Source organism: Colossoma macropomum, unplaced genomic scaffold (assembly GCF_904425465.1).
Source record: "Colossoma macropomum unplaced genomic scaffold, Colossoma_macropomum, whole genome shotgun sequence".
NCBI lineage: Eukaryota > Metazoa > Chordata > Actinopteri > Characiformes > Serrasalmidae > Colossoma > Colossoma macropomum.
The window spans coordinates 12830735-12848827 of NW_023494798.1; the positions used below are offsets into that span (position 1 = coordinate 12830735).

The window sequence follows — 18093 nt, forward strand, 5'->3', positions numbered from 1 at the left end:
GTTTCAGTGGCCTAAATCTGCAATGAAATTCCAACTACCAGATTCCTCAACTAGTCTTCACTTGTGCTGTTTGAAAAAAGCCTCTGACTGTCAGTTGCAGCATTTTTCATTGTGGCTTTGTGTGAACAGTCTCACTTTGTCATGCCTTGTTTAGTTAAATGTTTAAAGTGTAAGCAGTCGCATATCAGCACTCTCTCGCTCTCAGTCATTCACGTTCACTTGATTTCACTGATTCTCTTGCGCTCTTTAAGTCCATAAAAGCAGCACTTTGTATCTGAGCTACAGGCAGTCCAAAAATGCTATGTAGTAGATAATTCACAGTTCATACTACTGTGTGGTGTGCGATACTTGGAAATATACAATTAGAGTATGGTTCAGTTTTTGACTATCAAAATTTGTTTTGCAGTCTTTTTAAATTTATAATAGGACTCTATTGTACCGTTTTACCACAGCATAGGAAGCTGCATTTGATTTGTTTTGTTCCAAAACACATTACAGACCACTTTTTTTCTCTTTTCCATGATTTGATTTGAGTGAGTTTCACACATACAGAAAATATCAATCCTATGTCATTTTAAGTATCACCTTTATTAGAGAAATAAAAATGTTTTTTTTCTATTATTTGTCAGCTGTTACTCTTTTCAAAAAGTGTTTATATATCTAATAATATAATCTAATAAATTTGGGTATGCAGCATTTTGGAATGAAATTCTTCTTCTGTTCATGGCCTGTTGTCAGTGATCAACTTGACTGCTGCCTGGTGCCCCTAGTCACAACATTTAACATTTTGGCCACAAAAATGCAGGGCCGTTGGACAGAATGGCATTTCACCTTGATATTATTATTATTATTTGCCCATTTTAACAACAACTCCCAAACCAGTTGAATTTTCACACATTAACAAATATCCACGATTTATAGCAACCATTTTTCACTAGGCCTGGATGATACCTAAAAATGTTATCCACGCTTGTGTATGCCAATGCATGTATACTTGACAGGTGTAGGTTTAAAGCTGTTCTCATTAAATGACACATAATGTATTATTTGGTGAATTGCTCCCCCTTGTGGAGGAACTTAACTGCTAAACATGTGCAAGTAAGTATGTGGGTTCTTTTTATTGTGACTTTTTTTAAAATAAATACTTTCTTTTAAAGCAACACATGACTTATTTTTAGTACTGATGCAGGTGTGCTAATTGTAAATACAGTGTATATACGCTAAACATGTTTCTATAATTCTGGCCACAAAATCTTAATTTTGGCTACAAGATAAATTGGCTTAGTGGGGAGTGCCAATATTTATGTCTGCCTATCTCTCTACCTGTGCCTGTTGTTTGGGTTGGCTTACCCAAAACATGCCAACATTAGCAAGCAGATGTACGACTAGCATCACTTGATAGAAGTGAGGGAGTCTCTCCATTCTTTAGAATACCCAAGTTCAGGGGGCATCAAACCAAATCTCAAATCTGAGATTCGGACACAAATGCCACAGAGCTCCATTCTGCGCTCCTGAGCATGCTGTTTAGCGATGCTGTTACTGTGGATGCCCTGAAGGACAGACGTGATAGCTCTTGCATTCTCTTCAATTATCAATGAGCTGAGTTTGCAGCTAAAGCCAAAAGCTTGCTCTAGCACATTGCATAATGCAGAGTGTAACTGCTCTGCTGTTATCAGGGCACACAGTTCAGGGTGCTGGGGCCCCCAGCATGTGGAAATCAACATGTACTGGTGCTGCCCTATGCACAGATATGTTTTGTTTTGCTCAGACCTTCCTGCCATGTTCCCTTAGAAACCGACATACATGTTATCTTTAAGTAGAGAAATTAATCTTTTGTGTTGCCTTTGAAATGCATTGTCACTGTCAGAACAAAATGTTGTACCTCCATTTTTGTTGTGTATTTGCAGTATTAGAAATGTTTTCTTTCCTGTAAAGTCGTGACATCATATAATTTTGGGATTAGGGATTAGGCCTATCACAGTTATTACATACCTGCCTGATTGCATTTATTTTCCACATTTGTTAGCTTTTACTATCATATTTATGATTATTTTTGTGGCAACAGAATGTGAATTAGGAGCATTTAAATCAGTTGAGTTGTGTATAATGAATGTGTATAAATAAAATAACTGAAAGCATAAAACAGTTAAGACGTCATGGATCTTACAAGAACAGCTTAAAATGTAGGCTTCAGACTTGTGCTGTAACGTGTAGAGGGCAGTAGTGAGTAAAGTTTGTTTATTTGAGTTTGAGCTGTTTCTGTTGTCGTTTGGGAGCTGCTAAATATTAGCTAATTTGCTAACTTTAGGCTTGTACTTTAGTAGTTGCTTACAGTGAACAAAACAAACATTGTTAATTGCAATTATTTAGATGCCATTAATTGTCAGCTCAAATTTTGTGATTGTGGCCAAGTAGGGATGGACAGTATTATATCAACAACAAAAATAGCAAGAATTTTGATATCAATACAGTATTGTTATCAAAAGGTTTTGTCACATTAGCAGAACTAGAACAATCAGCCAAACAGACAATCATCCATGATAAATAATGCAAAAGATTGCAAGGCTTCAACAGTTGTAGGCTGTACTTGGTTAAATCATGCTGTTGTACATAGTGTTGTTAAAATATTCAGCACAGGTAGAATATTGATATAACCTTTTATTATGCCTCTCTTTTTGCTTCAGTGATCAAAAAAACAAAACAAATAAACAACAGTACTACTCCTAGTACTGCTACTACTAGACCATGTGCTTTTAAACTGACTGTGATTACAGATGGTTTATAGAATAATAAAATTTGAAATGGTATGATTCTTACTGTTTTTTGTGCCATGTTAGATGGTATATCATTAAAAAGGGTAACTATTCTAGTTCTGGCAAGCATCCAGAGTCTTTCACACCCATGTTAAATGATTAACACTCTTTGGGGCCTGCTGGTCTGCTTGCCTCATTCTATGTCTTGGGGCAAGGGAAGGTTTTGTGAAGGGTGTTTCACCTAGTGCACGCCCAAGTGAGAAATGTTTTACTGATATTTTCCGTTGCCTTTATCTTTTGGATAGTAAAGAACACAAAAAGGATGTGATATCTTGATAAGATATTATCGCCAAATGTCACCCTGAAACCTTGCTCCAGATGTTTCAAAACCACTATTGCTTTAGAAGGGGCGTTTCACTGTTCTCTCTTTGAGTATTTGTTTTGCTGGGATGAATGGCGGAGTACTGGACCACAGGCCTTATCTTTGTCATGAATTATCTGTAACAGCTTTACGAGAGAGAAAGCCGACTGCTTGTCTCTTTAGATTTGTTCTTCACTGACGTTTGTGGGGAAGCCAGAGAAGAGGAGCTGCACTCATTGACTCCTACTGGGAGCTCCTGCAGTCAGAGCCACAGTTTAGAAAGATGAAACGGTAAACCCCTCTTTCTCAGCGTCTCATGCAAAGCAGCTTAAAAATGAGGCAAAAAGCCAAGAGCGATTTTAATCCGTCTGTGATGAGTGCAGGCCTGCCTCATTCAATTATTTTTTAATATCTCTTTGATTATTAGATGCATAGATAAATACCTTTTTAAAGTGGTGGGATCTGCTGTTTTTGGTATTCCAGATAAGTCATCAGCATGTTTAGCATGTTTGGTGTTTGTCATGACATATGTCTGTGCTTTCCTTTTTGTAATCTGTAAGAAAAACGAGCGTTCTTTGTAGCATGCTTCTTTTTGAAAGACTGTCTCTACTCTAGTTATTACATTTTGAGATTAGTGTCTGGCTTAGTGCACCACAGTAGTGTTTAGGGTAAGGTTACAGTTTTCCAGGCAGGGATTAAGCCTAGTTATAGACATGTCGATCCAAATGCCTCTGCAGTCCAGGTGCCTTAATCGCTGTCAAGGAAACAATGATACATGTACATACATATAGTGTTCTGAATGTTAATTTTTCAATAGCAGTTAAGTGTTTGTACACTGGAGGTTTCTGGCACAGATATTTTCATTAATTTCTGAAATCTCGTTTTTTAACAGTAATAAAGGGTGAAGTTTAAAAGTTCCTATGTTAATGGTTAAAATGTGAAGTCATTCAGAGTGGTTTGATGTTGACATTCTGTTCTGTTCTAGGGAGTCTTATTAAGTAGAAATTGTTCACAGTGATGGTGATAGAAACCAGACACCTGATTTATACTACGAGTTTGAAACTTCTAAAAGCTACGTTACAGAAAGCTATTAGATGAAAGAACGTGCTGCCTGATGGCTCTAATGTTTAAGGTGGAATAGGAATTTTGAGTAAGAAACCAACTTCAGCCTTATCGAATTTCTCAAGTCATTTGTCTCATACGTGCCCAAACACTGTCTCTGACAGTGATAATAAACACTTTACAAACATCAAGTAAAGCATGGGATCAGAATGTGACAACATAGTGAAAGCTTGTGAAGCAGAGCTACTTCGTGTATGTAGAAAATCTCTGGTGAAACTGCAGCTGGTTTGAGTAAATGCAGTGACAGTAGTTCAGAGTGTTAGTTTCCACCTTATCATTGTGTGTGTTGAATATTGCAGTATATACCTTCTTATTGAATATCAGCACGTGTCTAGCATATGTGCTGTATACCACATAACGCAGTTAAGGTGATATAACAGTCCAGATGCTTGCGTGTATGAGTGAGAAAGGAAGGATTACATGTGGAACTGGTTCACATGCTCACTGGTGGATTACAGAAACATGAATATCTATGTGAATCCTCCTCATAGATATTCAGGAAAGGGCACGTGGAGCATGTGCATACGTAGGGTGAAAAACCAGATTGGTCTGGTATTGACTGAATCTAGCTGCAGTGGCCAGTCTGCCTCACTTATGCACTCGTTCAGCCCACTTAGTCAAGCAGTGCATTTCTTGACTGATCTGATGTGATTTGTTAGTCAAGTGAAGGTGGAGTGGGTGAGTTCGTACACTAGACTGTAGAGGAGAGCTCTACAATAGTAAAATAGCACATGCTCATACGTGTATCTGAGCCGCTCTCCGTCTTTGCCCAGCTGTTTGTCTTATATCTGTGGTTAAGGATGCACCGATCATGAATATTTATGACCGATTCCAATTTCTTTATAGTCAAATTGAATGACTTTCATTAGTCTTTTAAAGCCTGAAGCCCATGTCATGTGAACTGAACATATGACTAGATTTCAAGTACTTTAAATTAGAGAAAATTTCAAAACAAATAACATTATTAGTCATCATGAATGAGCCAAACTAACATTGTACATTTTTAATGAAAAATTAGTTGCCTATTTAATTACATGTATCAAATAAAATCTACATCAAAACTAAGAGATAATTGGCTATTTAGTGTAATGAGTTATGTATAATTATGGAAAAGCATCTTTTTTGTAGCATATAACATATATAGCAGCAGCGTTCAAGTACAATGTGGGTGCACTTACCTGTGTATGCAAATGTTTGGGCACTCGTGGTCAAACTCTAGGTTTACTGATTTTTGTGAATTTAAGTTAAACATCCTTTACTAAGAACACAATTCTGCACATTTTAACATACGATTATTGTTTTTTTTTACATTGCAGGAAAAAATAACATAAAATGTGGCTTTTACAAAGGTTAGGGCACATCTAATCTGTTATGTTTTATTTTTTCCAATATGTTAAATTCAGCAAATAAATAGAAACTTGCTCTAAAATAAGCAGAAAAAAATGCCATATTTAAGTGTGTTCTCTATAGTGCCCGGAATTTGACCAGGGGTGTTTAACTTGTTTAACTTTAACTTGTTGCACACTTGAGTGTACATCACAGATCGGCCAAAATAAAATAATAACCTTGCTGATTGCTGATCGTGTGTTTGGAGCAAAAACCTGTAGATTGCGATACTGGCTGATTCCAAACGTATATCCTTCTCTATAATATATGGTGAGTGGCAAGAGTACAGGTGAGTAGGGACGCTTGTGAACACTGTATGTGCGTTATGTCAGTCACACAATAGTAGTGCCAGTAGTGCTACATTTAAAAATACTATCAAAGTCTGTGAATACCATAATTTTTGTTTAATATTTGGCTATTTTACTATGTTGCGCTAAATCCAGTTGAATGGGACCAGTTTTGCTCTACTTATAATAAAACATGCAGTTTGTCTGTGTTCTGCGAGAACCGGTGACATTCAGGATTAATAATGAATAAAAGGCAGTTATTTCAGCTTGTTAGCCCAGCGTTGCCTAAATATTAAGCTCATCTGGGGTCCAATACATACATCATTAATTATCAGTTTGAAACCTCAGTCAGTCCTTTTTTTAGGAAATATCTGCCGATTCTGATTATATATGATTCTGATATGATTATGCATCCCTAATGAAAATAAAATTGCGTTGTTTTGTAGTCAATATTCCAGTGGTTGTATTATTAAAATACCTTCTAGATTTTAGGATGCATGGAATCAGAATTATCAAATCAAATCAAATCAAATCAAATCAAATCATGGTGAATTCAAAGACTGACACCTCTGTTTATACACCCAGTTTACTCTGACTGTCAGGACATGCTGTTTTGTACAATAACTGCAGTCCTCTGTTATACCACCAGATGGCAGGAGAACAACATGAAGCTGCACAGCTGCCTTGATGCAGGCACTTTTTTTTTTTCTGATTGCTGGTCTGTACATGCATGAGGAGTTCTTGTAGGGCAGTGTTTCTTATTCCTGCTCCTGGGGTCCCACTGACAACCCCTCATGTCTAGATCATTACCTGATTTTATAAGCCCTTTTTGAGTTAGAGATAGATACATGCCAGATATTTCCCTGGCCCAATATTTGAATCTGTGTAGTACAGTGCTTATGTGTTTTGTTGATTGTAGTGCAGTGGGACCCAAGGAGCAGGATTAAGAAGTGCTGTTGTAGGGTTCTCAACACCCCAATGAATATTCACAGAATTAACAAAAGCTTCTGCTTTTCACTGCGAATGATAGACTGCAGTCAAAGGAGAAATAAAAACTCGGCACAGTCAGCACATTGTGTCATGGCAGTTTGCCATGAAACGCTAATCTATCACAATGTGAATCTTACCTCATGCATTCTCCATTAAAAATAACATTTACATAAAGCACTTCTTTCTGCCAATGTGCATTCTGATAAAACAAGTTGATACGAAGCCCTTTTTTAAGTGAAACTCCATGCATGAATTTGCATTTTCATGGTTCAGTAATTTTTGTTATTCTTTGGCCGTTGAAAAAGTGAAGTGAGACTGTGACTCAAATCAGAACGTCCTCCGCCCCGGTGTAGACAACTAAGTAAAGCGAAAGGAAATTGGCTTGTTGTTCAACATTGTTGTTGTATTTGCTGCGTGTACTTTGACTTCGAACAGTGGAAATGCAGTAGGTGTCGACCATTGATGCGCAGGTGTTTACAGTATGAATCAGCTGGTGGTTTTATGATGTCAGTCGGCTGGATGTCTGGCTTCCTGTTCTGCTGTAGATGGCTTGATAACTCGTCCTTTGAACTTCTTCTGAACTGCCAAATGGAAAGGAAATGCATGCAAATTTGTGCCACCATTTGCAAAAGCAAAGCTTCGTCAATCTGAGTCTTGGTATGAGGAAAATAAAACCTGACCAATATTTTGCTTTGTCACAGTAAATGTATCTTGTTCTTAGAGTCATCTGCAAAATTCTGGTCAAATCCTGTAGTTTGTTGAGTTTCATCCTGAAAATAAGTCAACAAAATGACTTCCTGCACTGCCACTTTTATGTTCATTTCACTTTTCTTTTGTATGCGTTTCGGTTTAGTTTGGCTGTGGCTTAGGTTTTCACTTTTACCGTGGGTGTCCCATTAGAGATGGTGTTTCACTCAGTTTCTCACAGCTTTTAGCTGAGATGGCTTCTTGGGTCCTGGACCCTGACCCTGACTATGTTTCAGTATGCATAAGTACAGAGAGAGGTGGACAAGCTGGGCTGCCTGATGACACAATGTGGTTTGTTAAATAGGTGATCAAATTTATATGAACTTTAGTAGCATGCCTCCACTGGTTCATGCACATTACTTTTGATTTTGTCATTAAATTACCCCCTTGTAAACACCATCAACAGCACATGTACAAAAGTTTGAACACCCCTGCTCAGATTATGTGTTTTGTTGATTTTCTAAGTGATTTTCTAAGTGATTTTCTAAGTTCCTCGATAAGAAACACACCTACATGCTATTTTTCTGCTAATTTTATTGCACAGTTTTTATATGTCTGCTGAGTTTAACATATTGGAGAAAATAAAACATAAAATGTGAACTTTTTTATAGGCCATGTTTTATTTTCCCCCCAATATGTTAAATTCAGTAAATAAACAGTAATCGTGTACTAAAATGTGTAGGATCTTGTGTGCTCTGTAGTGGATGTGTGGTTATCCTTACTTAAAAAAAAATCAACAAATGATGTAATTTGACCAGGGGTGATCAAAATTTGGCATATGTATATATGATATAACAGTAAGTATGCATTTCAACCTGCCTCTCCGCTTGGAATATATTCAGTATTTTATAGCAGGGCACCCAAACATTTTTGCAATGTTTGTGGTGGGCTGAGGTCCAAAAAGGCAAAATGATGAAACAAATAAGAAATCAGTTTTTAAAGATGTATTTTATATCAGTACACTATATATTACTGAAATACTTCAAAGATACAAATTTCAAAAGAAAACAAGAGTTTAATAACTTAAGTATGGTGTAAACAGTAAACATTTATTTATTCTCTCATTGGGTGGGGGGGTCTTGGGGTTTCTTGTGGGCCAAATCCAACATCCTCAGGGGCAAACAACCCCACCCCCACTTCAGCCACATAAATATGAATGCACTCTGTAGGACACTGCTGATGGCACCAGATTCATACTGTTAAACCAAATTTCTGTTCATTTTACAGGACCCATTAGCTGTACTACTTGTTGGGAAGGGGGTTTGCTTATTTATCTACCCTGAACTACTACATATATATGTTCTTGGATGTACTGATTTCAGTTTGGGAATGGGATGCACTCTCGTCTTATATGTATAGGAAGAAAAAAAAATGTAGACCACAGTTGTTAGTTCACAGTAAATGACCCAAAATGCTACCAGTAATTCTCCTTATGCCAATACCCACTCCAGCACTGGTGTAAATAGTGCTCCCAGTCACGTGTGTATTCAGTGTGTTTTTACAAGTAGTTCTGAATTGAACAAAAATAATCAAATCAAACTGGGGTCTGCTGATGAGCTGAATTGAATCATTGTGAGGTCAGAGATGAACATTCCTAGCAATTATAATGTGTGGTTTAACATTTTGTTGTCTTCTCTTTGGATCTTCCAGAGTGCAGTGTTTAGCCTGGAGGATGTGGAGGACCCTGGAGTGATCATCGCTGAAGACAGTAACGATATCTACATTCTGTCAGGGGAGCGGGCCCCAGATCCACTGAGCCCCCCTGAGTCACTCCTGACGGTGGCAGACAGCAGTGGGCCAGGCTCCTGGCAGACGGAGAGCCTGCCTGTGTCTCTGACCGGTCACGAGTCCTGGGCTCAGGTGGGTGTCATGGACCCCGAGGATGCCAAAAGCCTAGATAGCGCCGAGGGCGTGGCCTCGGCTGAGGAGCGCAGTGAGAACAACTCCTCCAACTCGGACATCGTGCATGTGGAACGCGAGGAGGCAGAGCTTCTGGAGGAGGGCAGGGAGCCCACGGAGGAGGGAGAGCTGCAGGAGAGCATGCTGAGCGTGCTGGGCAGCGAGAGTGAGCTGGCAGCTCTGAGAGCGGAGCTTAGGGAAGACGCTCCGCCTCCAGCTACTGTGCACGAGCTGATGGAGCCTCCAGAAGAATCGATTGTCATCATGGAGCCGCCTGCTAGCCTAGGTGCTTCAGCTCCCGTAGTTGCTCTAGAGCCAGAATCTCCAGCCCCTCTAGCTTCTCCTGCCGCTGCTGCCCCCCCAGTGCCTGATCCTGAACCTGAGCCCCATCCAGCTCAGCCAGAACCTGTTCTAGCTCCAGTGGAGCCACAGCTTCCAAGCCCATTTAAAGAGCCTCCCCCTGCCACTGCTGCTGAGCCAGAAGCTGAACCTGAGCCACAGCCTGAACCTGTCCAAGCACCTCCAGAGCAGGAGCCACCAGCATTGGAGCCACAGGTGGTGCAAGAGGTGCAGGCGGTGCAGGCGGCCCCTGCTCCAGCCCAGGAGCCGCCTGTCTTACCCCCGGCTGCGGCCCCGGTGCAGACAGAGCCAGGCCCCTCTGAGCTCCCCGTGCTGCTGTACGGTGGTGCCGCCCTGGTGGCCATCGCTGCGTTAGTTGCTTATGGTGCACTGGCTTACAGGAAGAAGTAGCAAGAACCTGCTCATGACCTCACCTTCCCACGACCCCACTATCAGGAAACCCGGGCCACTGTGCTGCCGAAAGCTGCTGACCACTGTGAAAAAGATATGCCTCTACTCTGCCTCATGCCATTTTGTTTGCCATTTTCATCTCATCCTTTTTTGTAACCTTTTATGCATCCTGCTACTCTGTTTCGTAGTACCACTGTAACACTCTGCCTCTTCCAATTTTATGTTCATTTCACTCGCTTAGTTTGACTGTGGCCTAGGTTTTCAATTCTGCAAGGCTAACAACTGGGGAATGTATTTGAGTCATTTTTGATGTTTTCACTTTCTGTTTTAAGACGCAGGCAAGGGGAGTGAGATTCATTTTGTGTTTTCAAAGCAAGTTATGATTTGCCAAGTGAGAATGGTGCACAGCACAGATTGGTTCTACGATTTTGACTGATTAATGAAGCTGAAATATTTAGGCTTAGTTTTAAGCAACCTGTGCCTGTTTGATCAAGTGCATGACTGATTTTACTTGGAATATCTGAATGAAATATTAAATGGTTAAATGCTATGGGTTAGTATCCCATTAGTGATGGTGCTTCACTCAGTTTCTCACAGCACTTAGTTGAGATGGCTTCAGAGTCCTGGACCCTTACATTGAATATGCTTCAATATACATAAGTACAGAGAAGAGTGGACAAGCTGGGCTGCCCAATGACTCAATGTGTTCTGTTAAATAAGTAATCAAATTTGTATGAGTTTGAGTAGCCTGCCTCCATTGGTTTATGCATATTACTTTCAGTTGTCATTAAGTTCCCCCTTGTAAATACCATCAACAGAAGCTCCAGACCACATCACGAGACGAAAAAAACACCCTCTTTGTTTTTCCCTGTATCATTTTTTTGGTTGATTTCAAAAGATTGCCATTAGGTACTCTTTTGAGGTAGTATATAAAGCTTTTTTTAATACAGATGAGAGATGGGTCTCTGGTACTATTTGTTAATCTTGAGTGATGTGACCACGTTCTTTAGTAAAACAGATGGAGCAGACCGGCTGAAATTTCTATTTGTGATGCAGGGGGTACCTGTGGTTTTTCAGGTTACTCTGAGGGTTGTGACATCTTGTATTGGTAATGCAGGCAAGGGAGGTGGAATATTTAAGTATTTTAAATATGAATGCTGCTTTTTGTCTGTTGGCTCTCATATTCTTATCGGTATTATTTTTTTGCATGACAATAATCCAACTTTGTGATGCAGGTCCCTTTTGTTAATGTGGCAAGTCATAAATCACAAACCTTACATTCTAAATTAGTCATATCACCTATTGAAGTCAGACTGAGGAAGTCCTGTTTTGCCCTTGTTTAGTACTGCTTTGCTTTGTCTGTGGTGCATTGTTTAAATTCATGACAGCTGCCTCTGTTCAGCCTCCCAAGCTACCTGATTCACGCCTCACCTGCAGCTTGTGCTGTGTGCTCTGTTTTATAGTGTACAGGGCTCATGCAGTGCAGCACCTCACCATTTCCCCTTGTGTGCCTAGTCCACAGGGACCTTGGGGACAACCATTAGAAGTTTAGAGCAGATATCTAATGGAAGAAACAGACACCCTGCCTTGGGAAAATTATATATTTTTGAAGTGGGGAAGACCACACTATAGTGAATGGAATGTGTACCCTTAAACGGAAATGTTAAGAACCTTGCCTTCCATTTGTGTTTTTAACTTTTTTTAATGACGTGTACAGCAGCACACCAACTCTTGTGAATGTAGGCTTAGTTACCTTATTTCTCTAAACTGTAGAATTTAGTTACCATTAAGGAACTGGTACATGGATACATAGGTTCTCCCAACCCAGTCTCCAAGTCGGTCTTTTTCACCTTCACTACAGTAATCATGAAGACTAGAAATGAGGCAGTAAATGGATGAACTAACGAAACTCATCTTGTTTGTTACATCTGCGTTCACATCGCAAGGGATCTTAAATGTACAACAGAAAACAAAAGCCACCAGCAAAACTGTAATGTTAGGTTTAAGTGAATAGCTTTGTTTGTGAGTGCTGGAACTTGAGCCACTGCAGTCCTGGTCTACTTCAGTGTTGATGGATTTGTTGCTCATAAATCTTTCCAGAGTCTCCTTTAGCTAAACAACAGTTTTGGAGAGCAACTTGACATATCATGTTTGTTAAAATTATCAAACAAATAAAGTCAAAGAATTTGTGTCCGTTTGCATTTAATTCACGTGCAATACAATCAGTGAACAAAAGGAAACCTTCAAAATGAAAATACGTTTAGGCATTGAAAAGTGAAAATACAAGGGGTGGGGAAAAAAAATTCATGACATCTTTAAGGAATGTGTTCAGAACAAAGCAATAACAGATAAAGCAGCTCTTAAAAGAGAAACCAAGAATTTGCTCATTCACTACCAGTCTACTAACTTAGCTAGAATTTAGACTTTTTATTTTACACTGAAGTACGACGGAACCATTTCATTGTGAGTAAATAGCTGAGTAAAGATGAATTATGCGCCTCAGTGAGCCCTTCATCTTCAACATATCAGGAGCCACTGCATGTGTGGGAAGAACAATTCAGGCAGGCATCTCTATGAACAGCTTCCTTATGAAGTGTTGTCATGCCACCATTTCCTGATCAAGAAACACACAAATAGGCTCTCAGGAACATGGCACAGCTGGGATCTAACCTGAATCTCAGCTGCAGACTGCACCACTACACCACTTACTGGTTTTGACCATGCAGGTCAAAGGGCCGTACTAAATAAACAAACACCAAATCAGCAGTCTGCCTATTAGTTACAGAAACATAGATGTTCAAGTAAGTTGACAACATGAGGAGTAGGTCATCGGGGCCGGGCTGGAGAGATGTACTGCATCACGACGTTATAGAGACCCCGCAGCAGGGGAGGGGTATGTTCACACACTGCCTTCACCAGGGAGAAGGTGAGGGCCATCACTACTTGCTCTGTATGGACACCAGGCACTTCCTTCAGTAAATTATCCACACTCTGGATGAGGAGGATGTGCCAGCTCTGCAAGCCAAAATACACAAGCAAAGTTAGAAAAGTACAATGACTTTACACAGTCGCTGTAATAACGGACTCAGCATGTGCTCAGCACAGTCCCCCTCACCCATTTATTGCCTTAGAATAGCAAGGCTGGCTACTTAAAATTTTGAGAAAGTATTTTTGTGAAAACACACTTAAAGCAATATCTGTACTCTGCCCATGTCCGGTACTAGCAAATATCTAAAATGTAGAAATGAAGAAGTCATATTTTTTATATTCCTTAACAGGCCAAGAACATAAGTAGTGTGTAGAAACTTTCTTTTGAATATTTCTTTTGAATAAAAGTGGTGATAAGAAATGAACCATGATGCAACCATAACACTGCAACGTAACCTTTCTTGGGCTTTTGTGGCATTTTACCGTAGGGGATATGAATCCAGTTTTATACCACGGGGTAGGTGTGTTATCTCTAAAGCTTGATCCCATTACTACGAATACAAGTTCATTGTTGAATACAAGGACTGAAGGCCTTTTTTAATGTGGCGTGCCTCTGATTTAGAGCATGTAAATCGGAGCATCATACTTGCTAAAAATTGTAATGCACTAATATGGGAATTGTGGGCCAATGCCAATGTTAAGTGATTTTCCAAGTACGTAGCTTCTGATACCGATGCCAATACAAACATTTGTAAAATGGACTGGCGTTACATTTCTTGCTATAGGGTTACAAATGCAGTAAAATATGAATAAAATACATCAGATTTTTTTACCTGCCATAATGATATGACTGATATTGTGCATCTCTAATACATTATTATACTAAAGATAATATAAACATCTTCAGTTAAAATAATGTGTGCAGAGGACAGGTGAAGGAGGATGCACCTTCAACTCTGTTTTCTCCTATTCAAATTTTCTGCAACAAATTCATCGCAACCAGAGCTAGAATTTTTTTTTCTTTTTTTAATTATTAAACAAAATCACTTGCAAGCTGAACTCCTCCAAATACACACCTAATGTTGTATCCAGGGAACTGTACATCCTTTATTACTGCAAGCTTGCACATCACTGTTTAATTTCAGCGCATTAAAGACGTGCAATAGATCCTTTTGTTACGGACACAACATGACAGGAAAAATGAGCTACAAACAATAGTCTACATTAATGAAATTTTGCAACCAGATTATTTCTACACAACTAAATGACTAACTCGATGAAATTAGAGGGAGAATGGAGATTTCTTCATCGACTCGTAAATATTTCTTCCTGTATACTGTTTTTTTAAATACATACAATTTAAATATTTAAAAAAATAAATATTTAAACATTATTGTCATCACCAACATACTGATACAATTTTAGGCTATGTTGCCCATAAGAACACAGGCTAAGTACCTTCTTCACTTTCTCTATATGCAGCTGAACAAGTTGAAGACAAAAACAAGATAATTAAATGGAAATGGAACCTCTAAAGGTTTAACTCACCTCCAGGGAAGTGTTGCTGGTCAGGTTCCTGGCCAGGCCCTCTACAGCTCGAGACACGATGATGTGATTTAGTTCATCTGCAATTCTGATGAGTTCCGCAGCCACCTCTCTAACAGCTTGTGCTTCTTCAGGATTCACTACACAAAGTCAAATGCACACATCAGTATATCAGCGTTGCCCACTGTCTTTTTTTTGCAGGGGCTTTCAAAAAACAGGAGACTCAGATCCTTTCCTGAGACCCTAGGGTCTCCTAAATCTGAGATGGTCTCATTTATTAATTTGTTTTAATTGGAGAATTATCAACTATTTGCTAAATTAATGCATCAGCAGCGTTCCTGCCAATTAATCTGCATTAGTTCCACAATAGCAAAACTCTAAACAGCTCCTTCAACTGTTATGAATTCAAACATTCAAAACTGAATAAATCAGATGAAATGTGCAATTTACTATTAGCAGAGGTAGCACATGCTTCTTAGTATGTTCCTCATTGAATACAACAACAAAAAAGTAGCCATGTCAATCTGGACATAAACCCAAAGGCCTATGAAACTGAAGAGTCCAGAACCGTAGCGCTAAGAACATCAGGGCCTGTCTTTACTAAGCCTCTTAAAGTAGGAGTGCTGATTTAGGATCAGATTCCTCTCTTATTTACTTTGACTTTACTGACTGGAACTGATCCTAGATCAGCATGCTTACTCTGAGAAGCTTCGTGAATACAGGCCCAGAAACACAGAAAGAAATGGCATAGGTTTTCTCTTATTTTATCAAACTTGTTTTGCTAAAAACAAGACTGTTTATCAGGAGCACGTTTCTGATAAAACGTTTGTATTAATCAAAGAATAATGTATGAAATAATTATAAAAATATGAATTTAGTTGCATAGTTGTATTACAATAAGAAATGCATGGACTTTCTGTTCCAGCCATTTCACCCTCGACTTTTTCCTCAGATGCACTGAGCTTTTAAAGGGTGTTAATAATGCAAAATCATGTTGTGTAGTTAGCTACATAGCCCTGTTTTGGACTTGCCTGGTAATTCCAGGTGAACTTCAGGAAGAACACCTTGCAGAAATTCTCTGGGGTTTGTGGGAATGTTTCCGTCTGTTTCCAATTCACCATCACATTCAATGCTCCAGTCCACCAAACCATGGTCTGCATACTCTATCCCACCACTGTAAACACCTGGATCTGTGCTCAGCTTTAGGTCATGACTCAGCCTATGCAGCTCTTTTTCCAAGTCTTTGTTGTAACAATGTGCTTGGTCAAGGAAAGTCAGGAAGAGCAAAGAAAAACAGTCAACGTTGTCGTTGACGTCCATCGCAATGGTGTTCAGGCTCTTTCCTTCGCAAGCTGTAATAAAATAAAATTGTAAACATGTAAACAGAGCGATACCTGTGTTACAAAGGAAAATAGGTCACCCAGAAGGGCACATTCTAAAATACTTAATGTCAAAAAAGCTTAACGTGGCCAACACAACAATCTAACGTTAGGAACACCAATCCTCTTTCACTCACTACTGGCCATAAGTACTCTCTACTGCTGGAAGGATGAAGCTGTGATCCAAAAAGAAAGTAAAAATTTCATGGATTATAAACACACAACGAGATTAATCCTAGCACACATCAGCATTTGCTTAAATGGGAAGAAATATGAGGGGGGAAAAAGCTTGATGCGAAAATGATTATTCTTTTTGGATCACAGGGTCATATTTTTTACGGTAGAGAGTACTTCTAAACAGTGAGAGAGCTTAAGCGTAACTTAATCTTCTAACGTAAACAACGTAAGGTGTTTTCTTAAACAAACAAACAAAACAAAAAACAACACTTGCCCCTACAACATAACTCTGCGTTAACCGGTAACATTTCAGTTTATGTAACTTGGAGGACTCCACAGATCTCATAAAGAGCTTCTTAATGTCTAAAGCCTTCTGCATTAGACTCCTGAGTTTGGGCTACTGTTAGATAGTTAGCTAGTTGATTATTTTAAGCTGGCTAAAAAGCTTAGCTACTCAGATATAATGATGAAACGTTAATGTTAGCTAGCTAGGTTAACTAACACACATGTACATAATACAATTAGTTTACGAATAAACACAGCTACTTATTTTGTAAAAAGCAAGAAAACATATCCCTAATTTATGTTTTCGAGTACACGTAACGTTAGCTCGCCGAAAACAAACAAGATACCGAACTACCTAGTTAGTTAACGAAGTTACTTGAGAAACCGGTAAACTTCCCCACAGCGAGATCGGTCACGCGGATTTAAGAAAACTAACCTTACCAAACTGTTAGCTAGGGTACGTAGGTGAACTGTCATTTTCGGTGATACATCTAACTACTTAACCTACATTAGTTTCAGTCGCTTTGTTAAAACTTATCACAGTAAAACGACAAAATCCCAAGTCTCACCTCTCCTCAGCTCTCCTCTCCTCTCCCGCTACAAGTTTGTGCTGCTTTAAAAACACTGCGAATAACTTCCAATACAAACATTCAACCCTACGCCCTTCCACTCAGTGTGAGATCGCCGTGGGGGTACAGGAACCACCACTGAATACAACAGCGTTTAATATCTTTTCTTCATGTCTTCAAAAAGCAGCAACTTCCGTGTTTAGATTCGAACACTCAGTTGACTTTCTGGTAGTAGCTTGAATTCGCTGAAGCTGTATATCATACAAAAACTGCAAACTGAACACTCTCACGAGACGGATTTTCCTAAGTGGAAGTGGCTTCCCACAGTGAAGCGAGCTTACTTCGAATTGGAACGGACCCAAACGAAAGCGGGTGAAGACTGCGCTTTACCCTGACTGTGTTGGAACGACGGCAGACATGAGACACTTACAGAGAATCCGGTCTTGATTCCCCCGAGGCTGGTAACAGGTTCCCCTTAAGACAGCAGAATGTGAAAGCCGGAGAGGTCTTTAGAGAAGAAAGCTTAATTAAAGCCGCCTCGGACCAACCGTAAACAGAGCTGTTTAGTGAGCTCGTCACATTTACAGCAGCAGCGCTTTAACTTCAAAACAAACTCTCAGCACTGTACCAGAACGACGCAGAAAAGGAAAGCATGTAGCACGGTAAAATTTGGACCAAGTTGGAAAGTCCCTTTTTTGCTGACTACGTTATTTCTGCCCCCCCCCCCTCCTCGTATTAGCCAACGTTTAGTTTGTTCATAGACGAAAGGTGCTTTGTCGGAAAAGAGATTGTAACTGTAGCCGTCGGATTTCCCCTGAAGAAGCGCTGTAGGTACAAGATAAGTAAAGGCCTGCAGCAGCAGCCTATGCAAAACATGTATGTAGTGCTTCAACTTTAGAAAAGCAGTTATATCAA

At 39.5% G+C, this 18093-nt stretch overlaps 2 protein-coding genes across 5 annotated transcripts in view; one reads left to right on the forward strand and one right to left on the reverse strand.

Moving 5' to 3' along the window:
- bcl2l13 (BCL2 like 13) overlaps window positions 1–12485 on the forward strand; it is a 28909-nt gene extending 16424 nt beyond the window's left edge. For all 3 annotated transcript variants that reach the window (XM_036584619.1, XM_036584617.1, XM_036584618.1), the window contains exon 7: window positions 9297–12485. In XM_036584619.1, the coding sequence (XP_036440512.1) occupies window positions 9297–10295 (999 nt within the window). In that variant the 3' untranslated portion in view covers window positions 10296–12485. The remainder of the gene's footprint in view (window positions 1–9296) is intronic.
- Window positions 12486–12608: 123 nt separating this feature from the next.
- On the reverse strand, window positions 12609–17865 carry bida (BH3 interacting domain death agonist). Of its 2 annotated transcripts, none has more exons than XM_036584621.1 (4): window positions 17609–17865; window positions 15800–16120; window positions 14772–14908; window positions 12609–13310 (listed from the first exon to the last, which is right to left on the reverse strand). In XM_036584621.1, the coding sequence occupies exons 2-4, from the start codon at window positions 16086–16088 to the stop codon at window positions 13122–13124; spliced, it is 615 nt and encodes a 204-aa protein (XP_036440514.1). In that variant the 5' UTR covers window positions 16089–16120; window positions 17609–17865; the 3' UTR covers window positions 12609–13121. The 2 variants fall into 2 exon arrangements, with proteins under 2 accessions (XP_036440514.1, XP_036440513.1); XM_036584620.1 differs by lacking the exon at window positions 17609–17865 and adding an exon at window positions 17179–17522.
- Between the last annotated feature and the right edge of the window lie 228 nt (window positions 17866–18093).

Coding starts and splice junctions, on each gene's coding strand:
- bida (XM_036584621.1), bottom strand. CDS start 16,088: ATGGACGTCAACGACAACGTTGACTGTTTTTCTTTGCTCTTCCTGACT. Junction 14,909..15,799: donor AGTTCACCTGGAATTACCAG/GCAAGTCCAAAA, acceptor GACTTTGTGTAG/TGAATCCTGAAGAAGCACAA. Junction 13,311..14,771: donor CCAGCAACACTTCCCTGGAG/GTGAGTTAAACC, acceptor TTTGGCTTGCAG/AGCTGGCACATCCTCCTCAT.